The sequence below is a fragment of the Megalops cyprinoides genome, chromosome 12 (assembly GCF_013368585.1).
Source record: "Megalops cyprinoides isolate fMegCyp1 chromosome 12, fMegCyp1.pri, whole genome shotgun sequence".
Lineage (NCBI taxonomy): Eukaryota > Metazoa > Chordata > Actinopteri > Elopiformes > Megalopidae > Megalops > Megalops cyprinoides.
Genome location: NC_050594.1, coordinates 16043560 through 16061180, shown reverse-complemented (window position 1 = coordinate 16061180; position 17621 = coordinate 16043560). Strand labels below are relative to the sequence as shown.

General features: G+C 45.3%; 1 protein-coding gene across 3 annotated transcripts in view; it reads right to left on the bottom strand.

Annotated features, from left to right (window-relative positions):
- The window catches only part of sobpa (sine oculis binding protein homolog (Drosophila) a), a 53481-nt gene extending 36834 nt beyond the window's left edge, over window positions 1-16647 (bottom strand). For 2 of the 3 annotated variants that reach the window (XM_036542336.1, XM_036542338.1), the window contains exons 1-3: window positions 16347-16647; window positions 6018-6153; window positions 1832-2038 (exon numbers count right to left, since the gene is read on the bottom strand). In XM_036542336.1, coding sequence (XP_036398229.1) covers window positions 1832-2038; window positions 6018-6153; window positions 16347-16442 — 439 coding nt within the window. In that variant the 5' untranslated portion in view covers window positions 16443-16647. Of the gene's footprint in view, window positions 1-1831; window positions 2039-6017; window positions 6184-8895; window positions 8968-16346 lie in introns of all 3 variants that reach the window. The other variant, XM_036542335.1, reaches the window with a different exon arrangement.
- Between the last annotated feature and the right edge of the window lie 974 nt (window positions 16648-17621).

Below are 17621 nucleotides of genomic sequence, written 5' to 3'. Positions count from 1 at the left end.
ACCAAGTATTTCTTTGCCATTGAAATTATGAGGGGAGAGCTGCTACAGATTTTCTTTACTGCATCAGACCATGATGATGGGGGGGTATCAAAAAACACCAGCAACCACCCCTACATTGGAGCAATATCCACCACGGTCCTCTGCATGCGTGTGAGTGTGTGTACGTGTGTCGTGGGTGAGGGGGGTAGAATGTTTTCTCACAAACCAGTCCCTGTGGTCAGCTGTTTATTTTTGAGTTTTTCTGGCAATCTAGACATCTTGAAACAGGCCCTCTCGTCTGGCTTGTGCGTTCGCCAACGAGCCGTGGCCAAGTCGAAATGCGGTAATTATGTTCCTGCAGCAAAGACCCGGGTCCTTGGGCCCTCTGTCCCATACCTGCACTTCAAAAGTCCCTCTGTGCTCTGGCGGGGTGCGCTGCCGGGGGAAATCCAAAATCCGAGTCAGGCCAGTGCCCGCTCCTCGCCCCCGAGCGAGCAGATGAATAATTCAGAGAGGGGATGGCGGGGAAGCGGCCAGTCTGTCGGACCGTTAGCGAGGTTCCGCCATCTGTTTCCCCCAACGCCGCTGCGTGGTGCGGCCACGCCAGCAGAGGGTGGAAACCGATCCAAAGGGGCCTCGACTCAGGTGATGCCAGCACACTCGCGTCGGGGCTGATAACTCTTCCGTGCCATGACACACACGCGTGCACACACATACACACTCGCGGCACAACGGAACGCTCTGTTCAGGTGGGCCGTGGTAAATTTCCACCGAGAGCCAAGAGGGTGGCAGCATCATCACTTAAAGACACAGTAGCAAACGTATCCTGCCTCGTCACATGCTGACTACATGAGTCATGGCACAAGGTTGACACAGCTCACATTTCAGATGAGAGATACTATGTATGTGATACTAAGTATTACATGTAATGAAAGCTGTGTTTGTGTCTTTTACCCACTGTTCCCACCCTTTCAGACACAGTGATCTTTGTTCGGAATATATCTTTTTTTTTCATTTCCAGGTACATTGGGTGACATATCATCTTCGTCATCTTCTGATCCGTTCTCGGCAAGGGTTTCAGTTACAGGAACAGATTTACAGATACCAGGTTGATCAAACTTGTAAATTCATATGTTTTTTGTTGTGTCCAGTTTCTCCCTCTGTTAGATTCACTTTCCTAATACCAGGTGTAAACTGTTTGTTAGAGTGTGTATATGATGTGCAGCATGTGATGTGTAAGACATGTATACGTGTATAAGAAATGTGTAAGTGAGTGTGGGGTGTGAGAGGAGCAGGTGCGAATGGTGTGTGTTAGGCATAAAATGCGCACAGGAAGGTATAGTGTTTCAAAGGCTCTTACGTGTGTATGAAGGTGTGAACTGAGGTCAGGTGAGCATTAACATGTGAAAGGACTTCAGGTGTCCATTATGTGTTAAAGGAGCCCAAATGTATATTAAAGTGAAGGGTGTGTATAAGTTCTGACAGAGTTACGAAAGGTGTGAATAGTACGAGAATTAAAATGTTAAAGGTGTCTAATAGAACATGAGGGGGAGATTATAGTAAATGGTTTCTTTCAAACCACGTTTGCTTTGGCCAAGCAACACTGTTCTTGCTATACAATCAATCATCCAGCTTGGTTTGATTTCTGTTGAGCTGCTTGCCAATTTCTATACCGCAGTAGAGATCGATCCTGCACTCACAGACCAAGCCATGGACCCGCCCCGACCTTGCTTCAGCTATGCTCCACTAGTATGGACATACATGGCAACAATGGCCACCATCATGAATAAATTACCAAAGGTGGAGGTCTGGGAGCCGTGTTAGGTGTGAAAGATGCGCCGGGGCGTCTCACCTGCTGGTGGCTTGATCAGTGGGGGCGGGATCAGTGGCACGATGATGGGGACGTTCCCATGCTCCTTGGCACTGCTGGACGAGGAGGAAGGGGCGCTGGATGACTCCATCACTCCGTTCCTGGGGGTGGGCACAGCGTGGGAGCTGTTGGCGTTTGTCGGGGAGCCGGCACTATCATCCAGCCCCTTGGCTTTTGGCAAAGAGTTTTCTACAAAGGAACAGAAAAGGCCAAGTTATCTTCCCCGCCTCCTATGGCGGTGCGACGCTCTGCATGGCACTTCTTTTAATGGAGAAAGAGCTTCAACCAACAGCTGAATTTTATCAGCTGGTGTCACACAAACACAGATTTCATCACAAATACAGCGATTCACACAGTGGCTCCTTCATACATGCATGTACACTGACGATCAACAACATTCGGAGTATGACTGTGGGTATATCTCTGTCTCAGAGTGCACAGCGGGGGGGGTGGTCATGCAATCAGAAACCAAACACCTTCCTGCAATTAAGCTGCCCAGTTTAAGAAGTCCAGTAAATCACACCACACAGCTTAGCCTTACAGTGGTGACCAGGGGCAATCTCAGATGGAAACTTGTGGTCTGTTGAAAGCTATGGTCTTTTGTTCATTGTCAGCTATAAAGCTATATTAAAATCAACAATATTTCATGGTCTTAAGATTAGAAAATAATATGTGCTGGTGTCTGAACATAACCTGACGTGCTTCAAGGCTATGAAGTGACATTACCAATCTAAAGAGACCTGCAAAACTTTAACAGAGAGAAACACTGCATTACTGTGAAAAGTAATAACGTATGTTTTACAATGATAAAACAGAACCAAAATGATAAATAGAGCAAAAAAAACTGGGTAATCAGGTTAAACAACAAAATGGCTGTATGACTCAGAAATGTATAACATATTTGTCTTTGGGGGGGGGAGCCACTCAGTTTGTTCAGATGCTTCCTCCCAACATTCTCTGTCTATGTCCAGAGTCCCACCACGGTCGGGACAAAGCTGGATTTGTACAACCACGAAAGGACGGCCTCACATTGGCCAGGGTTCATAACCTCACAACACATTCGCGCTTCCGAGTCATTTATCAGACACGTGCAAGTTGCTCAGTTCTCCTGACCGAAGGATAGAGCAATCCTCCAATCCATAATGGCTCTCCTCGATGGGACTTATATAATGTGAGATAGCTCTCGGCTGCAAGGTTGTGAACAGGAGAATCGCACAAGCTTTCCTTTACAGCTCTGTGCTAGCAGAGGCAAGCATAATAACCAACTATGGATTACAAAATAATATAAATAAGTAAAAATTACAGACACACACACAAACGCACACACACATATATATATATACTCTGAAACACACAGATAACTACATAAAAGCTACCGCTCATCATTCAGTCTGCGCTAAGCACTGCCGTGTATGATTGAGGACAGGGAGCGTGGCACAGCTACAGCACTTCTGTCAGCACTGACAGCTCTATCACAGCTCCTGAATGACAATCGCAATGCAATGCCAATCCACCAAAACCGTCAGATTTTTAACGATGTTTCATTCATTTCAGTGAGATGAAAATTACTGCTACCAAACATAGTGTCACGCAGGACAAAATCCATTCATGGGTGATTACCCCTGACAAGAAAATTAAATATTGAAATACCTCACACACAAATTGGACAAGCAATTAAAGCATTCTCCCTGTTTTGAGTGAAGACATAAATAAACAACAGTTTATTTTATTTATTTATGTGTTTTTGAACAAATCTTCTGAAGAAAAGACTACTGCTACAGGTTGGATCATACAGATTGATGAAAAACAACCCATCTGTCGTTTGGTCATAATATGGATTTCAAAAATACTGTCAGTTCTATACATGTTATATATAATGACATACCCTAAATAATTCATCCATTGAAGTTGCTTACCAAGTAATAATATTTATAATAAATGCCAAATTAATTTTGTCATGAGTAACGCAAAAAAAAAAAAAAACAGATCTGACAAATTTTCAGCAGTCCTACAAGTGAACAGCTGAATAATCGCTGTGCATGGGTTGTTAGCAGTGACACTACCAGTGATGTATGTATCTTCCTTCCAGCATGCCTCTTGTCATTCTGCCCTGTGCCAAAGTCTCCATGAGTGTGAGCCGGGGAGAGTCCAGTTAATACCGCTATTGATTTCTTTCCTTTTAAATTACTCCGCGAGCATGCGGCGATGATGATGACCCTGTCGCCGTGGTGACACCTGACTTTGGACACGGACAGTTCATGGGGGGCTGGAGGTGGAAGGAGTGAGGAGGGAGGGGGGATTGGGGGACGAGTGGGCGGAGGCAGGGGGTTAAAGGCCAGGTTATCTATGCTGCACAGTTAACGAGGCCACTGGGAGGAGTGAAAGACCATCTTGTTACATCACTCAACGTGCTACAGAGATCCCTTCGGCACATCCCTGATACGGCTAGGGGATTAACCCTTTCAGCTTTCTGTCTGCATTTATATCTGTTCACACACTTACATTTACATTTAGTCATTTGGCAGACACTTTTATCCAAAGCGACTTACAAGGAACACAATTCACACAATTTAAGACAAGTGAGCAAAAGACAGGGGCACAGTGCTGTGAATCACAGTAAAGCCAAAATCTATGTGTTGGCTATTACACTAATTCCACTGAAGAGTTGGGCTAAGAGAGCAGGGAACCACTGGCAGCTGAAAAAGTAGCTCCAGTCCTATTGTGGAGGGGATATGGCACATAAGTAAAGCCTCATCATCTGTATTGGGGTCAAGGTGTTGTGTTTTAGAAAGAGAGCCCTCAACAACATATGGTCACAGTGTCCCAGGCCACCAGGAGGGACATTCTGTGGCTGACGGGCTGACATGAGCACAACGTTACAGACAGATGGGGTGATCCGCATGTCCATCCCAGGGTAACATGCTGTGAAGCTGTGCGTGAGGACTGTGACGTGCCTGACAAGAGACCTGCACGCTCAGACGCTGCAGTCCAACTAGACCTAGGAACTGAAAACAACACTTTCAGCAAATCGCATCCTGACAGTATGGAAATTACAGCTGCAAAAATTGCACCATTCAATATGTCAAAAAGAGAAGAAGTGGGGTTTTATTCAGCAAAACTTTTCAACTTTGACACAGAAACTGATGTCATATGTGAGTGAATTCGCTCTAACACTGGTCCTGACCCAAACAGCAGGCTCAAAGGCATTTCCAATGGACTCAAGCAAGACCGGCAATGTTTCATGGGCCCAATGGGCAAGAGCTAGGCCTAATTAATAAATTGTTTGCATGTTTTAAGCAATTTTAGAAATTCTCACTCAATATTTACTAGGGATTTGTGATAAATGAGTTACTTAATTAGGTTTTATTGTTTCTTGCCTAATCTCATGATTCACAGGGCCTTCGGCAGACAATAATAAATATTGTAATCTGCGCACGCATTTTGTTTCACGTCGGAATGTAATTACGTGACCGACACGGGGCAGCTGTCGGGAGGTGGTGGCTCCTCTTAGCGCCGTGCCTGTCTTTAACACCTAATCTTCTCTCTGCGGCTCGGGACGGTTGGGGAATTATCACCCCATTGTGTCCCTGCTGCGCCGTAGCCACGGAAATACACAAAGTGACGGGGCCCAGAGATACCAGACAATGCAATCTTGTTAATTTGACAAAAACAAACAGCAAAGAGCATTTTAAAATGAAATGGAGGGCTTGATCGATATTGAATATACACAAAAAAAAAACGCATCCTTTGTCAAATTCTAAATTCTAATTTAGTTTTAGGCTATACATTCCAAGTTTTAATTTAAATAATTATGTAAATGTATTTTATGTGGCAATTCAGAGGGGTCCGGTGAGAATGTGCACATCACAACCCAGTGCTCGTGTCAGGGTCGTGTCAGAAGGAGAACCAGGGTGTCATCACCTGGTTCACAGGTCTCAGGGTGCCCAAGGCTACCTCGGTGCTACGTGGGCTACCTCGCCTATCTGTGGCACCTTTGGTGAGTCACCACCTGCTCTTTCAAGGTATTCATGGGTATCTAAGCTTGATGGACAGCTGCTTTTTTTCTCTTATTTTTCAGGTTATGTATGGCTACCTGTGATTTCTGGATACCTGCCCTTACCTTTCAGCTATCTCTGGTTGTCTGTGATGGCTGGACACCTGTTCTTACCTTTCAGGACAGAGATGTGCTGCCGTGCCTCTCCATCAGGGTAGTTCCGGATCTCGATGTCGTCAGAGTCTCTGAGCTCCACCTTATCGTACCCGTACCATCCCAGCAGCTCGTTCATGGTGTTCTCAGCAAAACTCTGCAGGAGAGACACGGAAACAACCGCAATCTGTCACTCTAATTAATATTCACTTAGGGGGAGAAATCAATTTAATAAAACCAACTGCGCCGCATGAGGTGCACGCAAAGCAACCCCCGCCCCCCACCCTCATCAACACTCGCCACCCCCCAACGCCTCTTCCTCCACCCAGAAGCCCCCCCCATGATCCTGTACAGCCTGATCAGAGGACGTCAGTCAACTGCAGCTACAGTGCTACCTCAGTGTGTGTGCGCTCTACAGAGGTGACAAGGACACAGAGAATTCCCTTCTGTCGACACAGAGCCACGGCAGGTTTCCGCTTAATCCTGCCTGAGTTCTGACCTCCTGCGCAGTTTCTGATAGGCAGTGCTGTTCTTAATTCTAACTGGGTTGTGATCTCCTGCGTGATCTTCCCCCATCAATGATGTTGCTCTTCATTGTGTCTGAGGTCCAATCTCCTGTGCAATTTCTCCGATCAACAGCGCAGCTCTAAAACTTCAGCGAGTTCTTATCTCCTCTGCGGTCTGTCTGATTAACACTGTTGCTCTTAATTGTGACTGAGTTTTGATTGGTGGGCTTTCTCTGATCAACAGTGTTTCCTTTAATCTTGTCAGTGTTTGGATCTCTTGTTCGTTTTCTCTGATCGACAGTGCCGTTCTCAAACGTGACAGAGTTTGGATCTCCTGTGCCGTTTCTCTGCTAAGAATGATTGCACTCTCTCATTCGAAATGTCAGTTCCTCCATCAAGCTAACCATGCTGCCCATCCCATAGGTTCACTGGGCCAGGAGGAGCAAAATCAGCACATCATGACTCTTGTGTAATATCTTCTTATCTAAGTGGCCTAAGGGATATAAAAATCAAACAATGGTGAAACTGAATGGCACATAAGGACATGCTAACTACACGGGAGGCCTGTTTTCTGAGGGGGGGTGGGGGGGCAGTGGGTGGAGTGACAGAGGGAAGCTCCAAGACGGCCACACTGGGCAGTTTGTGGAACGTTCAGTCGAGCGTCAGGTTACACCGCGGCCGAAACCGGCGAGTTCAGCTAAAACAAACAAACACAAACACTCTTCAGAGAACAGGAAAATCAACAGACACCACAGACACCACAGCGCTTCCTGGAGGCAGCTGCGGAGGATTTCTCACTGTGCCCGCCACGGCGAGACGAACCACCCAATCACATGCTCTGCTGGACCGTGCTTCAAGTGTCCACCCAATTCAACCTCACTCCAATATTATAAACAGCAGGACTCTAATATCCACTACATTGACATTGGGCGAACAGTAACCTCATGTGTTTTTTCACACAAACAACAGACAACATGACAGTTCAAATTTAAAAATAAATATCAGCATTGTTGCAAAGTATTGTCAAATTGAACTGTTACCGTAATTTAACTGTAGTTTATTGGTGGTATCATGGTGGGTGACAGTCCCTCCAAATATGAGCTTAAAAAACCCCAGCCATCATAAGCATCACCCAACACAGGCACTGCCCATTCTGACAGTGTTAGAGATTTACTTCCCTGAACACAGACAAAACCCATTTTGACTGTTAGAGATCTACATCCCTAAACAGCGGCAGAGCCCATTGTTAGAGCTTAGTCACAGAGCACATGCAAAGTCCATTCTGACTGAGTTAGAGAGCTACATCACTGTACCAGTCCCTTCAACTGGCCATTCTTAAGAGTCCAGCTAGTTTTTTTTTCATCTAGGAACACACAGCATTCTTACATAACTTTTCTCTAATGCTGTTGAAACATTATCACATTACTGAAGCATCACTGCAACTTTGTCATGATAACATCATTCATTCGTTGGAGCGCTTCTTTGGACAATACAATCCAATCTTTTCCCATGTTCGATCTTACATCCAGGGTCCCTTCCAAGACTCCACAATACTGCTCAGTTCCTCTACTGACGAATGCACACAGACAGCTAGCTGTTTTCATCCCTGCAGGCACTGCATTGCTGCCCATAAAACCACCAGAGACATTCTTGTGCATCTCAACCACTTAGACAAAAAATGACACAGCATTATTCATCAGCAGAAATATCCACATTTGTTGGCCTTTACAAGCTAGCCTCTCTGCATGAGAACTGCCAAGCCCACGAAAGGTCAGCACACAGAAGCTAGGCTTTCACTCAGGCCACTGTCGGCCTCTCGGGTTCCCTCTGGTCCTGTCTGAGCGTCTGGGCATGACCGTGGTCCAGGGCGTTCTGCCTGCCGCTAAGGGAGCTGAAACAATCTGCATCAGAACCTGGCACCTGAGCAGCGACCCCTCTCTCACTGCCCCCTCATCCGCTTCACTCAGCTATGCACCCCTGACAGAGAGAGGCTTGCCCTTTTGCCAAAATACAGAGCCACCAGCTCATCCACCCAAGCTGAGACAGGTTAACCCTACCCTCTGTGACAGTGGGACCCTTCTAATGGAAACTTAATCCCAGTCTGAGAAAACTTTTTGTCTCAAAGTGGCAGAACCTTCGCCCCACACTGACAGAACATACATACCATTCTGAAAGCGGAACCTTCATCTTGCTCTGACGAAAGAATCTTTGTCTCGTAATGACAGAACTTTTGCCTGGTGCTGACAAAAAATACACACTGTTCTAGAAGTAGAACCTTTGTCTATCTCTGACAGAACTTTAATATCACTCGGAGAGAAGAACCTTTGTCTCACGCTGAAAGAAGAGTCTGTTTCATTGTACCTTCTCTCACTCTAACACACAGAGGGTCTCACCATGGAGTAGGGCGGGTTGCCATGGAGATTCCCCGCCTCGCTTGCCTGTAGTTGACCTTGCCCGACTCGCACCTGATGAGACACGAGTCAATTCATTACATTCAAGCATTTAACCATCAATCAAGCTGTACACTGTCAATCACAATGCAAACTGTCAATAACAGTAAAGGTGCTTTCTTAACTCTTTCTGGCAGATATCAGCACAGTGGCTTCCCGATAATCACTCATCCAAAACCTGCCACTAGATTGAATTAGAACACATCCTTCCTGCTAATGCGTAAATAAGCTCTCAGAAATAGTGCTGTAACCTTCATGGCACCATTTTTATCCACAAAGCCCCAAAGTGTTACTATAAAAGAGCTGAATATAAAACAAAGAGCAGTTGGATTAAAGTGCCTGGTTTGGAGCCATTAGCATTTCTTATTTTAAATACTTTGGAAAGGCTGCCTGTTCCACCACAACATGACCTTGCTAGGCTACCGGTCTTGAGACGTGGTTGGTGTATACAAATGGTTGGCAAATCAAGCAATGATTTCACCAGATTACCAATTTGCAGAAAGCGTGAAAAATGTGTGGAAGAGGTACAGAATTTCTGGCAGTCTAAAGGATGAGTGTGTAATTAAAATGATCATGTGCCATAAAATTCGCTTCTAGATTAATCATGATCTGAGAAGACCTGCAATACCTTCCCTCACTATTTTGTGACCAGTCACAGATAAACACTGATCTTTTAATCTTTCCTCTCTTTACAGATAAGGTTATAAACACTTATTAGGGGAATATAAGATAAAACCTTTTCTTACCCTGCAGATAGTCAACTGATCATGTGCTTTTGATCATGATTTTAATGTCGAAAAAGCACATTAATTAAACTTACAAACATACTGTTCAGCCTCTTGAATTAAATGATATTAATTATAAAGCATAGTTATGAATTCCAAAACCCGACTGAAAAGGAATCCAAGGAACATGGCCTTGAAAGATGGACAAAGTAAAAATGTTTTCCACAGAAACCTGAAAGGATCAATTCTGAATAATAATAACACAGTATGTATTTACCACATACAAAATCACAGAATATAAAATCTAGTAGAGCAAAACGCTGACACATACAATTGATCAAAATGGTATTTTTGAGGGTTCTAAAACATGTTCTCACAGGTAGCATCCTCCACAATGGCTGGCAGATGCAAGAGGTCAGCAGGGTGCACATGCTCTGAGGTGTTACCCTGACAACAGCATGAGGACAGAAAAAAATATATATTCTGTACTGACATCTCTCACAGATTCAACCCCTCACCTTCCACACCAGTTCTGCAACTCAGCCACTAGGTGTCCCTAATGATGCCAAGTATTGATTACTTCTCATTAAGTTGCATTCAGAGACACACACAAAAGTACTAGTGTTTACCATTCAGAAATTGCTCTTTAAATGAATAAAATAATCATTTAGAGATTGTGTCCTTTGGTCCAAGGGTTAATCCAGAGGAAAAATTCCTGAAAAACCAGCCAACACCACTAGCCTGACGAGAGATAAGATGGAGAAGGTGGATGGTCATTTAAAACTCAGAGAGTTCCACAACACGGACACACACTATTGCATTTGTAACTGACAATCCATTCAAATTCAAACACAGTGTCTACGGATGGATCCTCCAAAATACCCTGTAAATCATTTTTGGTTACAATCAGCTAGCTAAAATCAATCTTAAAACTGAAGCAGCTTTTACACTCCCCTCACCACCACCCACCACAATAAAAATGAAAAATCACTGACAAATGTATTTACTACTGCGCTCATGAAAAACTTAAAGCTGACAAAAACTAATTAAGCAGGAAATGACAAACAGATGCTCTGTGACGGCAGAACATCGTCGTGTAGAAAGATTAGACTGTCACCTGACTCTGCCCTGTGAGGTGATTGGCTGGAACGCAAGGCGGAGGAGTGGCTGGCTGACAGGAGAAATGCCAGGTGAGGCAGATCAAAGCCTGGCGCGGAGCACAGCGGCCGAGTCTGACTGATCAAACGGAGCCCTCGGAATCACAGCGGCTTGTCAGCATGGTTCGCATACTGGCGACCCCGCAGCACAGATGGGTACAGAGGTAAAACAGAGAATTATCACCCAAAACATGGCACCCCAGGCCCCTCACTCCCTGCTGAACAGACCTTCCACCATCAAACAGATTCCGACAAACACCCAGTCTGCGAATCTGCAATGCAGACATTAATCATGGATTTACGTGCTATTAAATAGAAACACCGTCTGTCTTCATGGGGCTCCACCCTCCTCTCCCCTTCCCAGACCAGCCTAACGCGCACTCACTCTCTCTCTCCTCTCTCTGTCTGTGTCCGCTCTGTCACACTGCCACTTCTAGAAAGTAGGAGATAAAGAACGTGGAACAGAATCCGGGCGGCGGGCAGTAATAGCTCTGTATCGCAGGGCGCAGGAATGGCCCACGAGGCGAGAGAGCCAGGGCAAAGAGTCGAGCTTCGACATGTTAGCACCGCATGCTGGCTGCCCTCAATGCACGCGCGCTTCTGTGTGTGTGTGTGCTTGTGTGTGTGTGTGTGTGTGTGTGTGTGTGTGCATGAGGCTGTGTCTCAGTTCTATCCGGGAGACATGAGAGAACATGGCTGGGGCTCAGAAGAGAGGAAAACTCTATACTGTGTGTCATTTTTTTTTCTGAAAAACAAGAAAACTTTATACTTTGGAGGCGCTCGGAATAAGGATGGCCTTTTCCCTACCCTGAGAGAGGGAAAAAAAAAAGTCTCTTCAGCAATCCCTTTCTTTCTTTCAGTGCACAGGGCTGGGAGGGGGGGAACCCGATGCCATGTGGGCAGAAATCGGAGTAGGTCACAGTACACCATGATAAAATTCCCTAATCCCCCGCCAAGTTTCCCTGAGGGGGCCCTCCTCCAGCCTCCAACCCTTTCCAAGCCCACTTTTCCATTCCCTCGCCCTCTTCCCCTGCTCCACTTTCATTTCTCCTACCTTCCTGCCTTGATATCCGATCCCGCTCTGCTGCTCGGGTTTCAGTTTTTACAGCTTAGACTGCCTATTGCTGTATACATTCCTTTCTCCCTGCTTTACCCCCGATTACTTACCACGGCTTATTTTACCATGGTCCAGATGAAAGCGGTGGAGATGAAGGAAACACAGTCAGACTGTTTAGTTTTTCAAGGTATGATCCTTCACAAGGGCACATTGTGTTCTTTTCTCTTTTTTTAATGAGGAGTGGAGAGGAGGGGGAGAGGAGGGGAAAGGGGGGGAGAGAAACATACTTTTAGAAATGTTTCAAATGAACGAACAATCTTTTTCGTCCCTCCGGACTAGGAGTTGGTCACACTGTGTCGAAACAATGTTGAGACAGCGCTGAAACAACTCGGGCGCTCTCAGCCTGAACTTAAAACGACGATGGACGAGCGGACCTCACACAATACCGGACTATCGGACCCGATTCCCCTCCGCTGTTTCTGAACGAGGCAGTGAAAGTGCAGCAGAAGAGATCAGGGGTCAGGACTCAAACCTGGGGTTATGAGGGCAAGGGGGAAGGGGGGTGGAGCATTACAAACTACAGTAATCAAACACAGTTTCAGCTATAGTAGGAAAATGGGTACCAAGCACTGTATTTGTGCGCGAGAGTTTGGCAGATTAGACAAGCAGGGCTTGGTGGGCTGGGTAGAGGGAGTGTAGGGTGTGGCTATGGAAGGCGGGGTTAACAGCCGTGCTGCAAGATGCAGGCTGGTCCTTTCTTTGCAGGATTAGTCCCCAGAAACAGTCTGCACGTCACAGTCCTGGGGTCTGTCCACTTCACCTCAACGGGGATTAAGGCTCACCCTCTTGTGTCCCGAACAAACCACAGCCCCAGTCAGCTGGTGCTGGAATTTAAGGTCAATGCATACCTGTCCCTGTAGTGTGAGAAGGAAACTATGAGGTGTAACGACCTGACAGGTTTGTCCTTTCCTCTTCCATCCATAGTTTTTGCTTTATTGGACCGACCGCTAATCTGATGGTCCAACACAACCAGTAGCTCAAGCTATGCTGTCCTCAGTGAGTTTGAAAGGTTGTGAAGCTGTCTGCTGAAAATCCAGAGCAACCAGCCCTTAGATTTGATTGACCGTTTGATTAAAGAAAGTAAAGAACACATCCTTCGCTTCTGTGTAATCATCAGAGCAAAAAACCAAAGGGTTCCCCGCTGCACTTAACGCGTGAGCACAAAAAGGCATGCTTTTTGTTCCGCCACTAGAAGCCGGTTAAAAATACACCGGATTCAAATAAGCGGGTCCGCTGAATCTTTCATCAATGGGCGTGCCTGGGAATGTAGTGAGACAGAGTGTTGCAGGGTGCACTCAGTGCCTGTGACATGCTAGATGCAGAGCACTTACTGTAACCCCCCCCCCCCCCCCCCCCCCCCTCCACACCACAACTGCAGCTCCATCCCACCCCACCCCACCCCACCACTCCCACCTCTCTATTCCAGGCTCCCTATTCGCCGAGATCAAAGCACCAGCTCTGATTGGCCACGACCGTGCCAGTCTGCTGTGGCACCTTTTGGCACTGCCCTCCAACGCAGGGGTCCCAGGGACCTGAGATGCATTGATTTTTTGAGAATGTATCAGATTTGTAATTCCATTGAAAAGAGAGCACACTGGGGAGATGAGCCTTGCTTCTGGTCAACAGATGCGCCCCATTCACAGAACTGATTTTGTTAATGAGGAAATTATTAAGAGTCGTACCCTAGAATGTGAACCCCCAAACCTCTGATTCCAGGTAGGCTGGTTCAGGCATGGCTCTACTTTACACACTGATTCATTCATTACACTGTGAAGTCATGTGTTTCTGGGTGCGGTCAGCACATTATCGGTAGGTGCGCCTTGCACAGGCAGGGAAAGGGAGGATTTCCAGCACACCTGGATAGTGCGATACCTGCAGCATTTCACATCATATTGCTTTGTATCAGTGACTGATGTTCACATTATAGTCTGTTAATGTGCCTGCTACTCACACACACTCATGCACACTCACATACAGTTACACACTCACACACACACGCACACACACACACACACACACTCCCAATCTTACAATTAAAAACAACACCCCCTGAGGTTACGCATCAAAACATTTAAAAAAAACACTGTAAATTACTGTCAATGTGAAAATTGAGGGCTATAGTATACATTACAGCACACAGCGCTGATGACTGTTGATCATGCGTTTCAAAGTACGCACTTGATCACTGCACAAGGAATGACTTGATTCGATTCAGTGATGCAGATTACCTCATAGTACCTTACTGCTTACATTCTAAAACGATGAGATTGCAGCATTTGCTTTGGAATCAGTAAGGTATTCATAAGACATGAGTGGAAAAAAATCATCATCCTTTGCCAGATTTAATTTTATGTCGTTTTTATTACTATTATCGCATTAGAAAAAGATTGTGTAATTTTTCCCGTTCACACAATGTTGTTTTTGTTTCTTCTCGGCGGTTCAGACAAACATCTGTTATAGAAGAACAACTATCTCCCAAACCGCCGAGAGAGCCTGAGCCAAAGTAAACAAAACAAACTCACCAGATCCAGAACAGGCAGCCTTTATATCAAGCAAGGATAACATTTCTCGTGTTTTGATTAAAATTAGTTAATTTGTAATTCTACACTCCATGGATACCAAAAGATGCAATCCACACAGTTTACACAAAGACCGCATTTCCTCTCTCACGAGGACTCACTCCGAACTCAAAACCCGCGACCTCCGTTGGCTATTTTCAACTTAACTTTGCTCCTTTTATAACAAAAAAATCTCTGCATGTAAAACAATGAATGATTTTTAATCGTTGTCCTGGTAACCCACTACAACAACCCTCATGCTAAAAAAATTGCCCAATCCATGAAAGAATTGAGTCGAACCAAATACCGTGTTATTGTTTTAACACTTTATGATTTATTATGGTAGCTCAAATTCGTCATTCATGCGCCTTAACTGAAAGCTGTCAAAACTGATTTCAAAATGTGTGTATTAATAATTATGCCAAAAGAGAATGAAGTCCACTGGGGTTCCGCGGTCACGAGGGATATGCGCCTTTCCCTTCGGGTCGATAATTGCAACGACGGGATGTTTCGAGAGGAAGGAAGCCCGGCGCGTGGACAAGTAAACCCTTTCTGAAGCTATTCTGGCAGGTGTTTCCACGCCATTGAGCAGAAGTCAGAAATGCACCCTGAAAGCACACCGCTCCGGCGCCTGGAATAACGTCCCCCCCTGTAATGCACGCGAGCACCTGGGATTTAACCACATCCAGCAAAACGTGTCCACAATGTTACCGGACAAACGAATCTAATTTGATATAAGATCCCCATGTTATGATGCATGCGTATTTAAATGAACCGTTGCTTAATAAATAACCAAAAAAGCAAACATTCGCTCCACCTCAGAAACGGCTGATGTGTACAAACAATGAGCACATGAACACCCGCAGACAAAGCCGCGATATTTCCCCTACATATTTTCACGGTTGAGTAATTTTTTTTTTCTTCCGAAAATCAAAAATAGGACACGAACACGAGGAATTAATCAAAAAACAGGGGTTCAGCACCCAGCCGTATTGTAAACTTAACATCTGCACAACAAGCGAGACAATGTGCTCTTGTCCAGCGCGTGCAGCCGATAGAGGCACATCTGGAATGCTCGCCTCCAGCGCTTCTGTGCGACCGCAGCTGGGCTGGCATCGCTTCGCTGGCGTGCACGAGAACCCATTTTTCCTCTGGAAAATTATTTTGGACGAGGAAAATGTCAGAGAACAACCGAAGCGTCCATCCCCATCCTTACATGTTTCACTGCTATCAATATCATTGTTTTGTAGCAGCCGCGGACGTAGTAGTAATAGTAGTAGTAGCAGCAGCAGCAGCGCTGCCGACACTGACGCACTGGATTTTCCATTAACTCCACTGGAACCATGTAGGGGAAAATACGGATATTGCAATAATTACTCATGTGTACTTTTTACACATCTCTGGCATTTCCATTACAATTACCAGGTGTATGTCTGTCTAAAATCTGGTGAATATTGTGAGATCAAGCACACTCAAAGGAAATAAATGTCTTTTCATTCAACTTGTATTTTGCCAGCTAGCTACTACAAAAGGCAGGGTAGCTACTTTGTTAGACGAAAAGCTGGAACAGCTTGGTTATGCGCGGTTAATAAACACATTTTCACAAGCTTCGTAAACAAAGCACACATGTACACATAAGAGCGCAGACAAAAATATCAAAGTTCTTCAGTTATCCAAAATAGCAAGCGGACTATGAATTCTGGTCTGTTTTCAAGCCTGGAGGCGGAGCCGAACCGCGCTCCGTACATCCACGAAAATGACAGGCGAGCCTCCCCGCTTCCCTTGTTTCCACGCAAATTGAAAAAGCGAGCGACACAACCCGTCAATCCGACCCTACCTTCATCTCCTCGTTGATTTCCCTTTTCACCGGGTGAGCCGGTTTTCTGCTTCTTTTATTTTCTGGGGGTCTGCCTTCTTTCTCCATCTCTGCCATTTTTTCTATTATTTCTGTCAATATTTGCGGTGGTGGCAGCCCAATGGGGTGTCCGGTGGGGCTGCTTTTTTTACAGCTGTGTAGCGACGGGTGTCAATCGTGAGGATAGCCTGGGTGAAGTTGGTGATGCCGTTGAAGGTGCGCGATGCCCGGTTGAGTCAGCCATCTTCTGCCTCCAATTTTCCACAGTCTGTGCGCGAGTTGGTGTGAGCCGTTTCTGTGAAGCTGCTGAGGGGTTGAGAACAACCCCAGACAGGGGGGAGGGGCCTCGACTGTAACCCTATATGAGGCGCTGATCCCAGGAAGGCTATTTCCTCCCAATTCTCCACAGATACGTTTTCACTTGTACTCCTCCCGCGCCCGACCGCAGCACGCTACCAACGAAGGCAATCCGCAAACCCATTATTGGTGCTTCATCTCCGTGCACAAGCTTAACCAGGGTCTCTTCTCCACTTCCTTAGGGTGCGTTTAAGAAGGGTATATTATGGAAGACCGTTTCAGAAATGTGGCTATTAATTTTGCTTAATTCCGAGGTATGCCTGTGTGTGAAATTCATTTATCTGTTGTTCAGGAGTGACGGTATTGGAATGGTCTTACTGTGAGTTCATCAGCTGTCTGTCCCCCTTGTACACAAGAACAATTTAGAAAAAAAATCACCTATAAAGATGTAGAAGATGTAACTTTTCAAAGAAATACTGGAAGAAAATGCCATTTGTATTCAGAGTAAACTGTCAGTACAAATAATTTGATTTACCAGATTGATCAAACGTTTTATCTGATTTCATGAGAAACCTAGTCAAATAACTGGCACTAAATGGGTGTACACTCAGGATATGGCTTCTTATATTCTAGACATACAGCAGCTTCTCTTGTATGTATTACAGTTACATTTTAATTTGAGGAAATATTCTGATTTGGCTCTGTCAAATATAGCTTCTCATTTTAATGAGAAAATCTACTGTAGTAATTCTGTCTCAAGTGTACACAGGAACATTTACACTGAAAATCACTGCACAGAGCTCAGTTTGCATGTGAAGTAGGTGTATCTTCAGTAGGTCAGTCCTATGTGTTGCTTTCCACATTAAGATTGAAAACCATCATACATTGCTGCCCACTTCTCGACATCATGATTCCCAGCACTTATGTATGTCTAATGCACATATTACAATTCTTGAAAGC